Below are 15,015 nucleotides of genomic sequence, written 5' to 3'. Positions count from 1 at the left end.
CTGTCCTCTCTCTCAGTTCTGACCCCTGACCTCTGATCCCAGCTCTCCTGGTCTGGCCTCTGACCCCCAGCTCTCCTGGTCTGACCTCTGACCCCCATCTCTACTGGTCTGACCTATGACCCCCAGCTCTCCTGGTCTGACCTCTGATCCCAGCTCTCCTGGTCTGGCCTCTGACCCCCAGCTCTACTGGTCTGGCCTCTGACCCCCATCTCTACTGGTCTGACCTCTGACCCCCATCTCTACTGGTCTGGCCTCTGACCCCCAGCTCTCCTGGTCTGACCTCTGACCCCGTTTCTACTGGTCTGACCTCTGACTTCTGACCCCCCTCTGCGACCCAGGATGAAGCCATACAGGAAGTGGCTGCTGGTGGTCCTGCTGACTTGGCTCCTCCTGATCCTGTCCTTGCTCTGTCACTTCCTGGACCTCAGATTCTCTGCGTTTCCTCTGTCAAGATCTGCTGCAGACTCTGGACCCACCAGAACCGAAACCCGCCGCCTTGCCTCTGTTCAGGGAGGGTCCATGAGACCTGCTGGAGTCTCAGAGGAGGACTGGAGGAGAAGGTCTAGGTACAGGTCCAGGTCTAAGGACTACAGGTCCAGGTCTAAGGACTACTACAGATCCAGGTCTCTGGAGATCCTGCAGAGACTATGGAGCGGGAACATGACAGTGGGAATGCTGAGTCCTCGTCTCCAGAAGGTCCTGAAAGTCCAGCTGAGCTCCAACAGGCACCAGGTGATGTACCAGAGGCCGCGGGGGGCGCGCAGATCTGGTCTGCAGCTGTATTGTGAGTTGAAGAGGAGGACCAGGATCCGGACTGTGGATGGGACTGAGGAGCCGTTCTTTAGTCTGGGCTGGGCCAAGCTGGTGCCTTCACTGTCCCTGCAGGATCTCCGGGCATCTCACTATCAGAGCTGCGCCGTGGTGACATCAGCCGGAGCCATCCTCAACTCATCGCTGGGGAGGGAGATCGGTGAGTCCACATGCAGGACCAGGGGGTCCAACCTGACAGTCTGGATGCCCTAAACAGGTCACAGGATAGATCTGAGGTGTCAAAGATGAGAGAAAAACTGTAAAAAGTGGCAGAGATGTTCAGGTTAGGTGCACGCTCCAGAGGTGGACTGTAGGTCCAGGTGTAGTTTGTTCTTTAAACAGCAGAGGGAGCCATTTCCCTGCTGATGTCTTTCAACTGTTGCTGTCCTGTTGGACTCAGATTCCCACGATGCAGTTCTTCGTTTCAATGCCGCTCCCACCAAAGGCTTCGAGAGGGATGTGGGGACCAAGACCACCATCCGCATCATCAACTCCCAGGTACAGACTCTATTAGATATTATTAAAGCATCACCAGTGGTGTTCATTCATTCCATGAGGTGTCAGTGCAAAGTGATGAATAAAAGAGATGATGATCGTTTAACAAATGAATAGAAGTCAATGAGAGAGAAAATGTTTTCATGTCTGCTGCATCAGGATTCGCCCTTCAGTCTCATTTTGGTTATTAATCCTAGAATTCATCTTAAAGTGACAGTACGCACTGACAAACATCACTGTACCTGCCCACTTTTATATTCACTGACAATTATGAGATAATAAGTCGAAGTCCTGGATGACAAAGTCAGAAGTTATTATTATAATTATCTGTGAACGTTTGACTTTTTGACCTTTGAAATCAACGTTTAGATGCATCGTCTGAATGTTCTGACTGAATGCATCGGCATTAGAAACGTTGCTTTGCATCAGTCTGTCTCGTACATCTCAGATGTGTATGATGTGTTTGTATATGTGAAGCGTCTCCTCTTCCTCTGTCTTCGTCAGATCGTGGCTCGGCCCAAACATCGCTTCAACAGCAGCTCGTTGTATCGGGACGTCACCCTGCTGGTCTGGGATCCGGCTCCGTACTCCTCCAACCTGACCGAGGTCAGCTGTGACTGCTTTCAGTCGTCCACTAAACCTTTATTTCAACACTACAGACAAAAACAAACCCAGAGACCAGGCTGCCCTGTAAAATACTCTGATCTGATTGGCCGAGCCGAAAACAGGAAACCAAAATTCATCTTTTTAAAACGAGAAATGTGTCACGTGGTTATTTTATTTTCTTTATCTGTGTTTATTCTTTTATTCTCTTCTGGAAACGTTAGCTTGTTGCTGTGCTAACTTTAATAACTAAGTTAATAACTAAGGTGTCCGTGACAGCTTCCTCTTCAGTGAAGTGTTCTGACGTCTTTCTCCTCAGTGGTTCCAGAAGCCGGACTTCGATCTGTTCTCCGCCTACGTCCGACATCGCGGTCTCCGACCCGAGCAGCCGTTTTACATCCTCCATCCAGGATTCATCTGGAGTCTGTGGGAGCTGATCCAGGACAACACCGAGGACCAGATCCAGCCGAACCCGCCCTCGTCCGGCTTCACAGGTCACAACCACGATACTGACACTACTACTGCGACACAAAACACACATGAGAGTCAGCCAATCAGTGAGCGGCAGGTCAGGACGTCAGTTCCGTCAGTCATGAAGTGAACAGAGACGCTGAGTGAGTGACGGCTTCCTGGTCTGTGACGGTCGATTTAAAACAGCTCGAACATTAAAATTATTTATTCTTTTCTTATAGTTATTGTGATAATAAATAAAAAATGTGACAATAATAAAGATAAAAATGATGATTAGTAAAGAGACGGACAAGTGGGAGTTTCCACAACTTTATTTCAAACATTTTTACAACGACGAACCAGAGACCATAGAAAAATATGCACATTTTATTCAAGCAGACAAAATATTAAATGTTTCAAAATAAAAGCAGCAAAGTGTTTTTAGGATGAAATATATCCATCAAAGAGTCACGTTTTCAACATTTCAACATGTGAAAGTGCAGCTGATGATGGAGTCACATTTATGAGCACAGCATTTTACACAGAAAAAGAATATGGGCAACACTGACGACCCCCCCCCCCCCACACACACACACACACAGTGTTAATAACACATTATAAGCAGATATAAGCAGATATAAGGCCGCTAAGTGTTTATGAAAAAAATCCCAGAACTAATATTTCATGTTGTCCTCAGTGTCTGATGGTTAAACGTCCACTTTATGTATTTATGTCGACACTTTATCTTTACGAGTTTCAGCTGTAACGTCTCTGACGACACGTCCATAAAGTGATCATTAACTTTTTCAATGAGCACATTTATCAATAAATACTTGATGATTTATTGATAAATGATTTATCTGAATCTAGATAAATCTAAATCATTAATTTGTCTAATTAAGTTATTAAAATAAATAATAATAAAATTTAACAAATTTCTGAATTTACTTAAAATTTCAACATTTTATGTTAATCTTTAAAAATATTAGACATTTTAATAACAAACTGCTACTTTTACATTTTATACTTTTACATTTTGCTTTTAAGCACTAAATGTTCCCAAAAAACATTTATTAAAAAATGCGTCTTCATGAGGTCGCTCTCTGTGTGACAACTGAAGAAGCCCATGAGATGTGACTGAAAGCTCCTCAATAGATGTAGCAAGTTACCATGATTGCACTCATGTTATATTTTAATATCATACGTTCAGATCCGAGATGTGATGAGATCACTATCGCTGACTAACAGATTTTTATTTTTGGATGCTTCATGGGAAAAAAATATTCATTTATTCTTTAATCAATAAAGATTTTATTTTAGAATCAATTCCACATTTAAACTTTGCTCAGTTCTACTTTTTCTGATTTTTCTGTTAATTAAACGTAATAAATAAATTAAAGTTATACTTTAATCAGGTTTGTATTGTATTTAATAACATCACCTTTATTTCTGATCGGAGGTGAAGCTTGGAGCTGAACATGACTCACATGCTTCAGTTTCCAGGTGTTTTACCTGCAGGTCCTCATATCTGCACACATCTGCATCACACTGTGTCCTGAGCAGTGTTACCTCACCAAGGTGACACAGTTAGCTGGCCCCAGATCAGATGTCCTCAGGACATGGTTTTGGGTGGGGCCTGAGGAGAAGGTCTCAGGGTGAAGGTCTCATGAGGACGCTTCAGTAGGAGATCTCCTCAGGCGGGGCAGTGTTGGTTCCCTTCAGGTCAGGCGTACTGGGTCCGGTGAGCAGTCCTGATCCGCCGGCGGTGTGTCCGGTGACCGGTCTGGAGCCGGCGGCAGCGTGCCCCGTGGCGGGCAGGCTGCCGTCGCACGCTCGACGGTTGAGCTGGACCATGGTGGTCTTTGAGGCCATGGACGAGTGTCCGTTCTCCGTCAGCTGGTGTGAACAGTGGAACAGGATCAGGAAGCAGCGGTAGAACTGAGGAACAATCAAACATCAATAATCAATTAATCACTGATAATCAATAGACACTGTCAGATACTGAGAAGGGATGTTCAGTGTCACATGTTCCCGACTGTTTCAGGCATCCTGCTGATGATGTCACTGTGTCGCGAGGTCAGCGTGTACGAGTTCATCCCGTCCGTCCGCCGGACCGACCTGTGCCATTACTACGAACGGTACCACGACGCCGCCTGTACGCTGGGGGCGTACCATCCTCTGCTGTACGAGAAGCTGCTGATCCAGAGGCTCAACGAGGGCCACCGAGACCAGCTGAGGAGGAAGGGCAAGGTCACGCTGAGGGGGTTCAGTACGGTCCGATGCGGGTTGTGATCTGGGTCCAACACGCTGAGTGGTCTGATGCGGGTCGTGGTCCAGACTTGGCATGCTGAGGGGGTTCACGTGTCTGCTGTTGGTCTTTAAACTTGTCTGGTCTGTGAGCCCCCCATGCTGCCAACAGGGAGCATGGGGGGGGACATTTCATGCCAACAACACAAGTTTTCTGTCTAATTTAGCTCAAATTCTGACTGAATTTCCAGGAAATGTTCAAAATAAAACACTGAATGCTTGTTTGTGGTGTGAATACGAGCTCATCGGTTGGAGATAATCCTGTTGATAATTAGTCATTTGATAACTGATAAACTCATAAATGTGTCAAAAGTAAGTCATATTTGGATTATTTCATTATTTGGGTTTAGTTTCAAGAAAATCTGAACAAATGTGAAACCAAACGGACGCAGCAGAATGTTTTTGTGCATCTAGACTTTCTTTAAAAACGGCCATTTGTTCGTTTTATCTTGAAAAATATTTGGGTCATCTGACTGAGGCGTTTCCTGTCAGTGCAAACTCTCATTGGATGTTGTCGGTTGTGGAAGATGCTAACTGGTCGGGTGAGGTGTCGATGGGAAGGTTGGAGTTCAGCCGCCATCATGAAACCAACATTTCTCTAAACATTCAGTTAAAATGTAGAAAACACAGACGACTGCCAGCTACTCTGAAATAATAAACATCTTTCTGTGGATCATTAAGGTGTTTTAGACTGAATGTTTTACTGGATCGGATCGTCTGGATCTTTGGACCGACGTAACCAGACCCTGTTTGTCAGTTATTGATCGGCGGATCACTTCATCGGTGAGTTGCCTGACTTTTATGATTATTTATTCTAACTTTGCATCAACGTTTGAGTGAAAACAACAGACGAACACTCGCCGTCGGAGGGTGAAGAGGATTTATGAGATTGTCATGATCGATATCATCTTTAAATTTACTCGTGACAGTTTCTCAAATGTAGGTTTGGTGACTGGCTGGAAAAGTCATGAAACAGAAACATTCTGAAGAGCTCGTCCGTTTCTTCATGGCACAGTTAAACTTCCATCAATGATCTGTCGTCAGATGGTGCGTTCACTGTCCTCACGTTTGTTTCTGGGACTGAGAGGATTTCTTCCAGATTTAATGATGCTGTTTCCTCTCGTCGACGCTGCTGCTGGATATTATTTCTGCTCTGAGGAAACAACAGAAATCTGTTTTCCGTGTCTTTGTGACAGAAAGGCGCCTGCAGGAACCTGCCCTCATAACAGACTTGATTCGCTGCCAAAATGTGTTATGGATGAAACCAGTAAAGGTGTGAACTGCTGAAAGGCTCGGGGGGTCCTGGGCTGTGCTCACCTGGTGGGGTGTTCCCCCCTCACAGCAGCTACAGGTGCTATTTTCTCCATTTGTGATAACTGAAGGCTTAAAGTGTGCACATCATTTGGGAAACGTGATGAAGAACAATCCTCCTGTCGAGTTTACGTTCAGTATTTGATTTAAGATCAGTGTGAAACTAAAAAAAACTAACGTTGAGGAAGACTCATTTCCCTCTTCCACCTCAGAAGAGGAAAAAAACAGTTTTTTTTAACTCTGCTGGAGTCGAGTTCAGACTGAAGGTTTATCTGACTAATCTGCTTCATTTGAATCAATCCCATAATAATCTGGCTTGCTCTGACTGCAAATCCAGGATCTAAAGTGATAAGTAAACGTGCTCTTCAGGACTCTGAACCGAACATTTAGCACCAGAAGAAGAAACACCTTACGAACTTTATTTAATCGTTTCCTTCCGACAGCAGCGGCCATGACGATGTTGGACGTACAGATGGCGAAGCAGAGCTTTCTGCTCTGTTGGTTTGCTGGTTAGTTAATTTAAAAACCTAAAAGATTCGGGACTTTTGAGGAACCTGGAGCCCAGAAGCCAACCAGCCGCTCCCGGTCCTGACAGTTAAAAACATGACCTGAATCATGAAACCATAAAACTCGTTTTCAGTTTGTTGTAAAAAATGTCGAATAATAATAAAAAAACAGTTTTTTTTTTAGATTTTCCCACTGAAGAGGAGTCGGTGTTCAAAGGTCAAATCCTCGGTTGTTTTGTTTTCTAACATAATTTACGACAGAATCAGAGTTTTGTTTCTTCCTTCAGAAAGATTTGCTCCTTGGCGGTGATTCGGAGCAGACAACAACATTAAACGTGTGATTGTGTTAAACGACAGAAGTCTGGTCTGTAAGGGGACGATGTTTTTTCACTTCATCTATTCATTTTGTTTTTTCTTTAATTAGTTGTTATAATTTTGTTATTCGTCAACACTGATAATACTGATATATACACTGATGTGTAATTATAGATAATTATACTCTGTATTAATTAATAAAAACTGTCTCAGTGGAAACCTGTATACAATTAAATTTCTGGGATCATCCAAACGAATGTGATTTTATTTTTTCTGTGTTTATCTCCCACCTGCTGGTAAAGACTCACCTGTTTGTTCATTAGGATGTAGATGAGGGGGTTAATGACGGTGCTGCTCTTGGCGAGGATCGACGGGACGACGCTGGCGACGGGGCTGATGACACCTGGTCGGCCAAAGGTGGCCATCATGGCGACAACGCCGTACGGCATCCAGCAGAGCAGGTAACACACCACTGTGGTGACGACCATGAACAGGATGTGAAACTCTCGTCGACGAGCTGCCGTCCGCCTGATACGACCCACCTGAGAGTCAAAACACAGGTGATATATTATTTGAACTGCCTGAGAGTCAAAACACAGGTGATTAATTATATGAACTGCCTGAGAGTCAAAACACTGGTGATAATTATATGAACTGCCTGAGAGTCAAAACACAGGTGATAATTATATGAGCTGCCTGAGAGTCAAAACACAGGTGATACATTAATGAACTGCCTGAGAGTCAAAACACAGGTGATAAATATATGAACTGCCTGAGAGTCAAAACACAGGTGATACATTAATGAACTGCCTGAGAGACAAAACACAGGTGATAAATTATATGAACTGCCTGAGAGTCAAAACACAGGTGATAAATTATATGAGCTGCCTGAGAGTCAAAACACAGGTGATACATTATATGAACTGCCTGAGAGTCAAAACACAGGTGATAAATTATATGATCTGCCTGAGAGTCAAAACACAGGTGATAAATTATATGAACTGCCTGAGAGTCAAAACACAGGTGACACATTGTATGAATGCCTGAGAGACAAAACACAGGTGATAATTATATGAACTGCCTGAGAGTCAAAACACAGGTGATAAATATATGAACTGCCTGAGAGTCAAAACACAGGTGATACATTAATGAACTGTCTGAGAGTCAAAACACAGGTGATAATTATATGAACTGCCTGAGAGTCAAAACACAGGTGATACATTATATGAACTTCCTGAGAGTCAAAACACAGGTGATAAATATATGAACTGCCTGAGAGTCAAAACACAGGTGATACATTAATGAACTGCCTGAGAGTCAAAACACAGGTGATAAATTCCAGAACTGCCTGAGAGACAAAACACAGGTGATAAATTATATGAACTGCCTGAGAGTCAAAACACAGGTGATAAATTATTTGAGCTGCCTGAGAGTCAAAACACAGGTGATACATTATATGAACTGCCTGAGAGTCAAAACACAGGTGATAAATTATATGAGCTGCCATATGAGCTGCCTGAGAGACAAAACACGTGATAAATATATGAACTGCCTGAGAGACAAAACACAGGTGATAAATTATATGAGCTGCCTGAGAGACAAAACACAGGTGATAATTATATGAACTGCCTGAGAGACAAAACACAGGTGATAAATTATATGAACTGCCTGAGAGTCAAAACACAGGTGATACATTAATGAACTGCCTGAGAGTCAAAGCACAGGTGATAAATTATATGAGCTGCCTGAGAGACAAAACACAGGTGATAAATTAATGAACTGTCTGAGAGTCAAAACACAGGTGATAAATTATATGAACTGCCTGAGAGTCAAAACACAGGTGATAAATTATATGAGCTGCCTGAGAGACAAAACACAGGTGATACATTAATGAACTGTCTGAGAGTCAAAACACAGGTGATAAATTATATGAGCTGCCTGAGAGTCAAAACACAGGTGATAAATTATATGAGCTGCCTGAGAGTCAAAACACAGGTGATACATTAATGAACTGTCTGAGAGTCAAAACACAGGTGATAATTATATGAACTGCCTGAGAGTCAAAACACAGGTGATAAATATATGAACTGCCTGAGAGTCAAAACACAGGTGATACATTAATGAACTGCCTGAGAGTCAAAACACAGGTGATAAATTCCAGAACTGCCTGAGAGACAAAACACAGGTGATAAATTATATGAACTGCCTGAGAGTCAAAACACAGGTGATAAATTATGAGCTGCCTGAGAGTCAAAACACAGGTGATACATTATATGAACTGCCTGAGAGTCAAAACACAGGTGATAAATTATATGAGCTGCCATATGAGCTGCCTGAGAGACAAAACACGTGATAAATATATGAACTGCCTGAGAGACAAAACACAGGTGATAAATTATATGAGCTGCCTGAGAGACAAACCACAGGTGATAAATTATATGAACTGCCTGAGAGTCAAAACACAGGTGATACATTAATGAACTGCCTGAGAGTCAAAACACAGGTGATAAATTATATGAGCTGCCTGAGAGACAAAACACAGGTGATAAATTAATGAACTGTCTGAGAGTCAAAACACAGGTGATAAATTATATGAGCTGCCTGAGAGTCAAAACACAGGTGATAAATTATATGAGCTGCCTGAGAGACAAAACACAGGTGATACATTAATGAACTGTCTGAGAGTCAAAACACAGGTGATAAATTATATGAACTGCCTGAGAGTCAAAACACAGGTGATAAATATATGAACTGCCTGAGAGTCAAAACACAGGTGATACATTAATGAACTGCCTGAGAGTCAAAACACAGGTGATAAATTCCAGAACTGCCTGAGAGACAAAACACAGGTGATAAATTATATGAACTGCCTGAGAGTCAAAACACAGGTGATAAATTATGAGCTGCCTGAGAGTCAAAACACAGGTGATACATTATATGAACTGCCTGAGAGTCAAAACACAGGTGATAAATTATATGAGCTGCCATATGAGCTGCCTGAGAGACAAAACACGTGATAAATATATGAACTGCCTGAGAGACAAAACACAGGTGATAAATTATATGAGCTGCCTGAGAGACAAACCACAGGTGATAAATTATATGAACTGCCTGAGAGTCAAAACACAGGTGATACATTAATGAACTGCCTGAGAGTCAAAACACAGGTGATAAATTATATGAGCTGCCTGAGAGACAAAACACAGGTGATAAATTAATGAACTGTCTGAGAGTCAAAACACAGGTGATAAATTATATGAGCTGCCTGAGAGTCAAAACACAGGTGATAAATTATATGAGCTGCCTGAGAGACAAAACACAGGTGATACATTAATGAACTGTCTGAGAGTCAAAACACAGGTGATAAATTATATGAACTGCCTGAGAGTCAAAACACAGGTGATACATTATATGAGCTGCCTGAGAGTCAAAACACAGGTGATAAATTATATGAACTGCCTGAGAGTCAAAACACAGGTGACACATTGTATGAATGCCTGAGAGACAAAACACAGGTGATAATTATATGAACTGCCTGAGAGTCAAAACACAGGTGATAAATATATGAACTGCCTGAGAGTCAAAACACAGGTGATACATTAATGAACTGCCTGAGAGTCAAAACACAGGTGATAAATTCCAGATCTGCCTGAGAGACAAAACACAGGTGATATATTATATGAACTGCCTGAGAGTCAAAACACAGGTGATAAATTATATGAGCTGCCTGAGAGTCAAAACACAGGTGATACATTACATGAACTGCCTGAGAGTCAAAACACAGGTGATAAATTATATGAGCTGCCATATGAGCTGCCTGAGAGACAAAACACGTGATAAATATATGAACTGCCTGAGAGACAAAACACAGGTGATAATTATATGAACTGCCTGAGAGTCAAAACACAGGTGATAAATATATGAACTGCCTGAGAGTCAAAACACAGGTGATACATTAATGAACTGCCTGAGAGTCAAAACACAGGTGATAAATTCCAGATCTGCCTGAGAGACAAAACACAGGTGATATATTATATGAACTGCCTGAGAGTCAAAACACAGGTGATAAATTATATGAGCTGCCTGAGAGTCAAAACACAGGTGATACATTACATGAACTGCCTGAGAGTCAAAACACAGGTGATAAATTATATGAGCTGCCATATGAGCTGCCTGAGAGACAAAACACGTGATAAATATATGAACTGCCTGAGAGACAAAACACAGGTGATAAATTATATGAGCTGCCTGAGAGACAAAACACAGGTGATAATTATATGAACTGCCTGAGAGACAAAACACAGGTGATAAATTATATGAACTGCCTGAGAGTCAAAACACAGGTGATACATTAATGAACTGCCTGAGAGTCAAAACACAGGTGATAAATTATATGAGCTGCCTGAGAGACAAAACACAGGTGATAAATTAATGAACTGTCTGAGAGTCAAAACACAGGTGATAAATTATATGAGCTGCCTGAGAGTCAAAACACAGGTGATAAATTATATGAGCTGCCTGAGAGTCAAAACACAGGTGATAAATTATATGAGCTGCCTGAGAGACAAAACACAGGTGATAAATTATATGAGCTGCCTGAGAGACAAAACACAGGTGATACATTAATGAACCGTCTGAGAGACAAAACACAGGTGATACATTAATGAACCGTCTGAGAGACAAAACACAGGTGATACATTAATGAACTGTCTGAGAGTCAAAACACAGGTGATAAATTATATGAACTGCCTGAGAGTCAAAACACAGGTGATACATTAATGAACTGTCTGAGAGTCAAAACACAGGTGAAAATCTATAAACTCCAGATGAAACATTCTTAATGTTTTTTTTCTGATTAATTGATTAACTACATTCATAAATACACTTTAAAAAGTAAATCTGTTTGTTTATTGATCAATCTGTATGTGAAAGACAGAAAGAGAACATGTTCCAATAACATCTATAAACCAGTTCTGCCTCTGATTCTGGTCCTGGCTCTGATTCTGGTCCTGGCTCTGATTCTGGTCCTGCCTCTGATTCTGGTCCTGCCTCTGATTCTGGTTCAGTCGTCTGTCGTGGAGGTTTTTCTCTCACACGTGTTCAGCGTTTCATTGAATCTGAGGAATGTGACTTAGATCACGTGACTCGTCGGCTCAGATGCTTCACTGAACCTCGACACAAACAACAGGAAATTAAGGGTTTTTACCCAGAGTTCATCATTTCTTCCATTTAATAACAAACACTGAACACTGAAAAATGATTAAAGGCTATGAAGAAGAACAGACAGACATAATAAAAGAACACATAAAGGATGAAATATAAATGAAACAAGAGGGAAGTCTAACCCTAACCCTAACCCCCGGATAAGTGGAAGACGATGGATGGACAAAATAAATAACAATACAAATAAGAATTTAAAGAAAAAGAAATCTGAAAAAACAAGCAAATGTAAAACACACAGAAAAATAAAAGCATAAACAAACATTAAAAATTAAACAAAGGAGAAACAAACAAAGACATTTCTCTTTGAATTAACATTAACAAATGTTTGTTGAGTGACACTCACACCGGCACTTCTTCAGTTATTGATCTGGTTTCAAACCAGTTTCAGCAGTATATCAAGTGTCAGACTGGAAACATGATCATGTGACTTAGACAGGAAACAGGAAGTGAGGTCACTCAGCAACTAAAACCCAAGAATGAAAGAGGCTCAACAGAAACATGTGAGGTCAGAGCTCTGGAACGTGTTTTATTGTGAAAGTCACAGGAAACCTCTGAACCATGGAGTGATCTCATTATGACATCACAGACATCATGTCAGTTATAAATATTAGTTTGTTCTTTTCTTTCAATCAAAATCGAGTAATTTCTGTTCTTATTCAACTTTGAAAGCCGAATATGTGACTAATGTGCTCATGACATCACAGCAGGAAGTGCTCTGTGTCGAGGTTAAAGTTGATGACATCACTGCGTCGAGGTTAAAGTTGATGACATCACTGCGTCGAGGTTAAAGTTGACGATAGTTTTAATGAGAGATTTGAGCTCATAACTTTTTACGAGGTCTCTGACCTTCATCAGCTTGTAGCTCAATGACTTGATCACTAGTCCTACCCCTTTAGAAACACCTGAAGCTTTTCAAAGAGCGGCTGTCTCTGATTGGCTGTTGTCACCGTGCCACCCACCTGTTTGACGGCGTACAGCAGGCGGCCATAGCAGTAGACCATGACGAGGACTGGGAGGCCCAGACAGAAGACGAACAGACAGATGATGTACGAGTGAGAACCGGAAGATTTCTCGGTCCACGTCACCGAACAGCTGGTCCCGGCCCCCTCCAGACTGTAACTGCTCCAGCCCAGCAGCGGGGGCACCGTCCACACCAGCGAGTACAGCCAAGACCCCCCCACCGCCAGCAGGGGCTTCCTGTAGTCCGGGGCCCGCTTGTTGTACACCATCAGGGTGCTGTAACGGTCGTAGGACAGGACGGCGAGAGAGACCAGAGACACGATCCCTAATGGACACAACGACAGGAAGACATGTTGGATTAGAAGATCCAAACAGGTTTTATGTCATTAAAAACTGGGGGGGGGGGGCAGATTTATTCCACATAAAGAGCAAACTGGGAGCCGGTTCTTTAGATCCTCAGTAAATTCAACCTAAAGCCTACGTTCTCTTCGTGTTTCCAGCAGACTGATCACTTCTGACCCAAATCTCACTAATTCCATCATTACAGAGCTCCTGAAGTCCTGAACCGTCCCCCATGTGGGTCTGATCCGCTTCACCAGCTCTGAGGAATCAACACAAGTCGACCTGGTTTAACGTCAACGTATCAGCAGCCGTTCGTGTTGAACAAAGATTCAGACTCAAAGAATTTAAAGAAACATCTTGGTCCTTTCTCCAGAGTCACATGAGATGGCTGTGTTTAGCTTAGCATAGCATGTAGCATAGCACAAAGACTGGAAGCAACTGCTGTCCAGATGGCAGCTCTATTTGTAGCAAGCCAATGTTATATTAGTGGCTGTGTGAAGTGCTTTATGTCCATTTGGTTAGCCTAGCTTAATTAGCATCAAGACTGGAAGCATGTGAAACTGTTTGCGTGCATCACAAACAGCTGCCATGATGAACATTATGTTGGGTGTTTAAAACAAGTCAGAATATCTGCAAACATGCACATGTCCAACATCATAGCTACTGTGATATCGGCTAACTACAGATTGCTAGCAATCAATGCCTAGCCTAGCTTTGCTCAAACACTGCAGGCAGGGGGCATCGGCTAGTTATGGTAGTTATAAACATTTATCTTATCCACTCGTAACTGGTTGCATGATTTACATGCTGGTCTATGCTGGAGATGTTTCACCTAGCTTAGCACAAAGATTGGAATCGGGGAGGAATAGACAGTATAGCCTAAAAAACTAGCATATTTAATCAATTAGCATATCCACTGTAATGCTGGATGTGTATTGCTAACTATTGTTCTAGCTGTATACACTATATTTACTGTGATACTGTGCAGTAACAGTACACGTTATGTACTCTGAACCTGTGTAGTAACAGTATACTTTAAGCACTGTATGTACTGTGAGTGTTCAACTCCAGCATTGCTTAATGTAGCACTGGGTCCATGTTCAGACTGTTTGTGTGATTCATCATACATGAATTACCTTCTGCAACATTACTTTTCCACTGTCATGAAGTTCTCAACCTATGAATAAATACTGGTACTCTACTGTGATACATAGTTATTACTGTGCAATCGTGTAAATGCTGTACTTTATCCATACCCTTATGACAATATTATCGTTCTTTGTGACAATATATACATTTGACATATTTTTTTTCTTTTTTATAGTCCTTTGCCTCTTGACGAGGACGCAGAGATGAAAGCGCCTTTCCTTCAAAATAAAAGTCTGATGATAAAAACAGCTGATTTTCACTTTTGTTCAGATATCCTGTATATATATATAGACACACACACGTGCACATACACACACAGGATGCAGCCAATGAACCCTCTCAGACTCCGCGTCGTTTGGTTCTGGACACTCACCAAAGCAGGAGTTGACGAAGCCGTACCACATGCAGCCGTGTCGGCCGTACAGCCAGCGGGTCCGCAGGCTGGACGCGAAGCTGAGCGTGGTGCCGCACACGCAGACCAGCATGTCGCTGACGCTGATGTTGAGCAGCAGCATGTTGACGGGGGTCCGCAGAGTCTTGAAGC

At 42.3% G+C, this 15,015-nt stretch overlaps 2 protein-coding genes across 2 annotated transcripts in view; one reads left to right on the top strand and one right to left on the bottom strand.

The window, feature by feature from the left end:
* Positions 1-339: 339 nt before the first annotated feature.
* On the top strand, positions 340-4,650 carry LOC121627264 (beta-galactoside alpha-2,6-sialyltransferase 2-like). Its single transcript, XM_041966079.1, has 5 exons — positions 340-970; positions 1,211-1,308; positions 1,810-1,911; positions 2,228-2,402; positions 4,403-4,650. Exons 1-5 carry the CDS (start codon positions 340-342, stop codon positions 4,648-4,650), a joined length of 1,254 nt encoding a protein of 417 aa, XP_041822013.1.
* A 1,845-nt stretch (positions 4,651-6,495) lies between these two features.
* LOC121627654 (vertebrate ancient opsin-like) overlaps positions 6,496-15,015 on the bottom strand; it is a 20,072-nt gene continuing 11,552 nt past the window's right edge. The window contains exons 4-7 of the mRNA XM_041966680.1: positions 14,845-15,015; positions 12,968-13,305; positions 7,106-7,339; positions 6,496-6,564 (exon numbers count right to left, since the gene is read on the bottom strand). The exon at positions 14,845-15,015 is cut by the window's right edge and continues 432 nt beyond it. Coding sequence (XP_041822614.1) covers positions 6,496-6,564; positions 7,106-7,339; positions 12,968-13,305; positions 14,845-15,015 — 812 coding nt within the window. The remainder of the gene's footprint in view (positions 6,565-7,105; positions 7,340-12,967; positions 13,306-14,844) is intronic.

Source organism: Chelmon rostratus, chromosome 24 (genome assembly GCF_017976325.1).
Source record: "Chelmon rostratus isolate fCheRos1 chromosome 24, fCheRos1.pri, whole genome shotgun sequence".
Taxonomy (NCBI): Eukaryota; Metazoa; Chordata; class Actinopteri; order Chaetodontiformes; family Chaetodontidae; genus Chelmon; species Chelmon rostratus.
This window is presented reverse-complemented; position numbering and strand designations above follow the sequence as displayed.

Bases quoted from the DNA above. Each gene is read 5' to 3' on its own strand.
- LOC121627264 (XM_041966079.1), top strand. From the start codon at position 340: ATGAAGCCATACAGGAAGTGGCTGCTGGTGGTCCTGCTGACTTGGCTC. The intron at 1,309-1,809 runs GTACAGACTCTA...TGTCTTCGTCAG, and splicing joins TCCGCATCATCAACTCCCAG to ATCGTGGCTCGGCCCAAACA. The intron at 1,912-2,227 runs GTCAGCTGTGAC...CTTTCTCCTCAG, and splicing joins ACTCCTCCAACCTGACCGAG to TGGTTCCAGAAGCCGGACTT.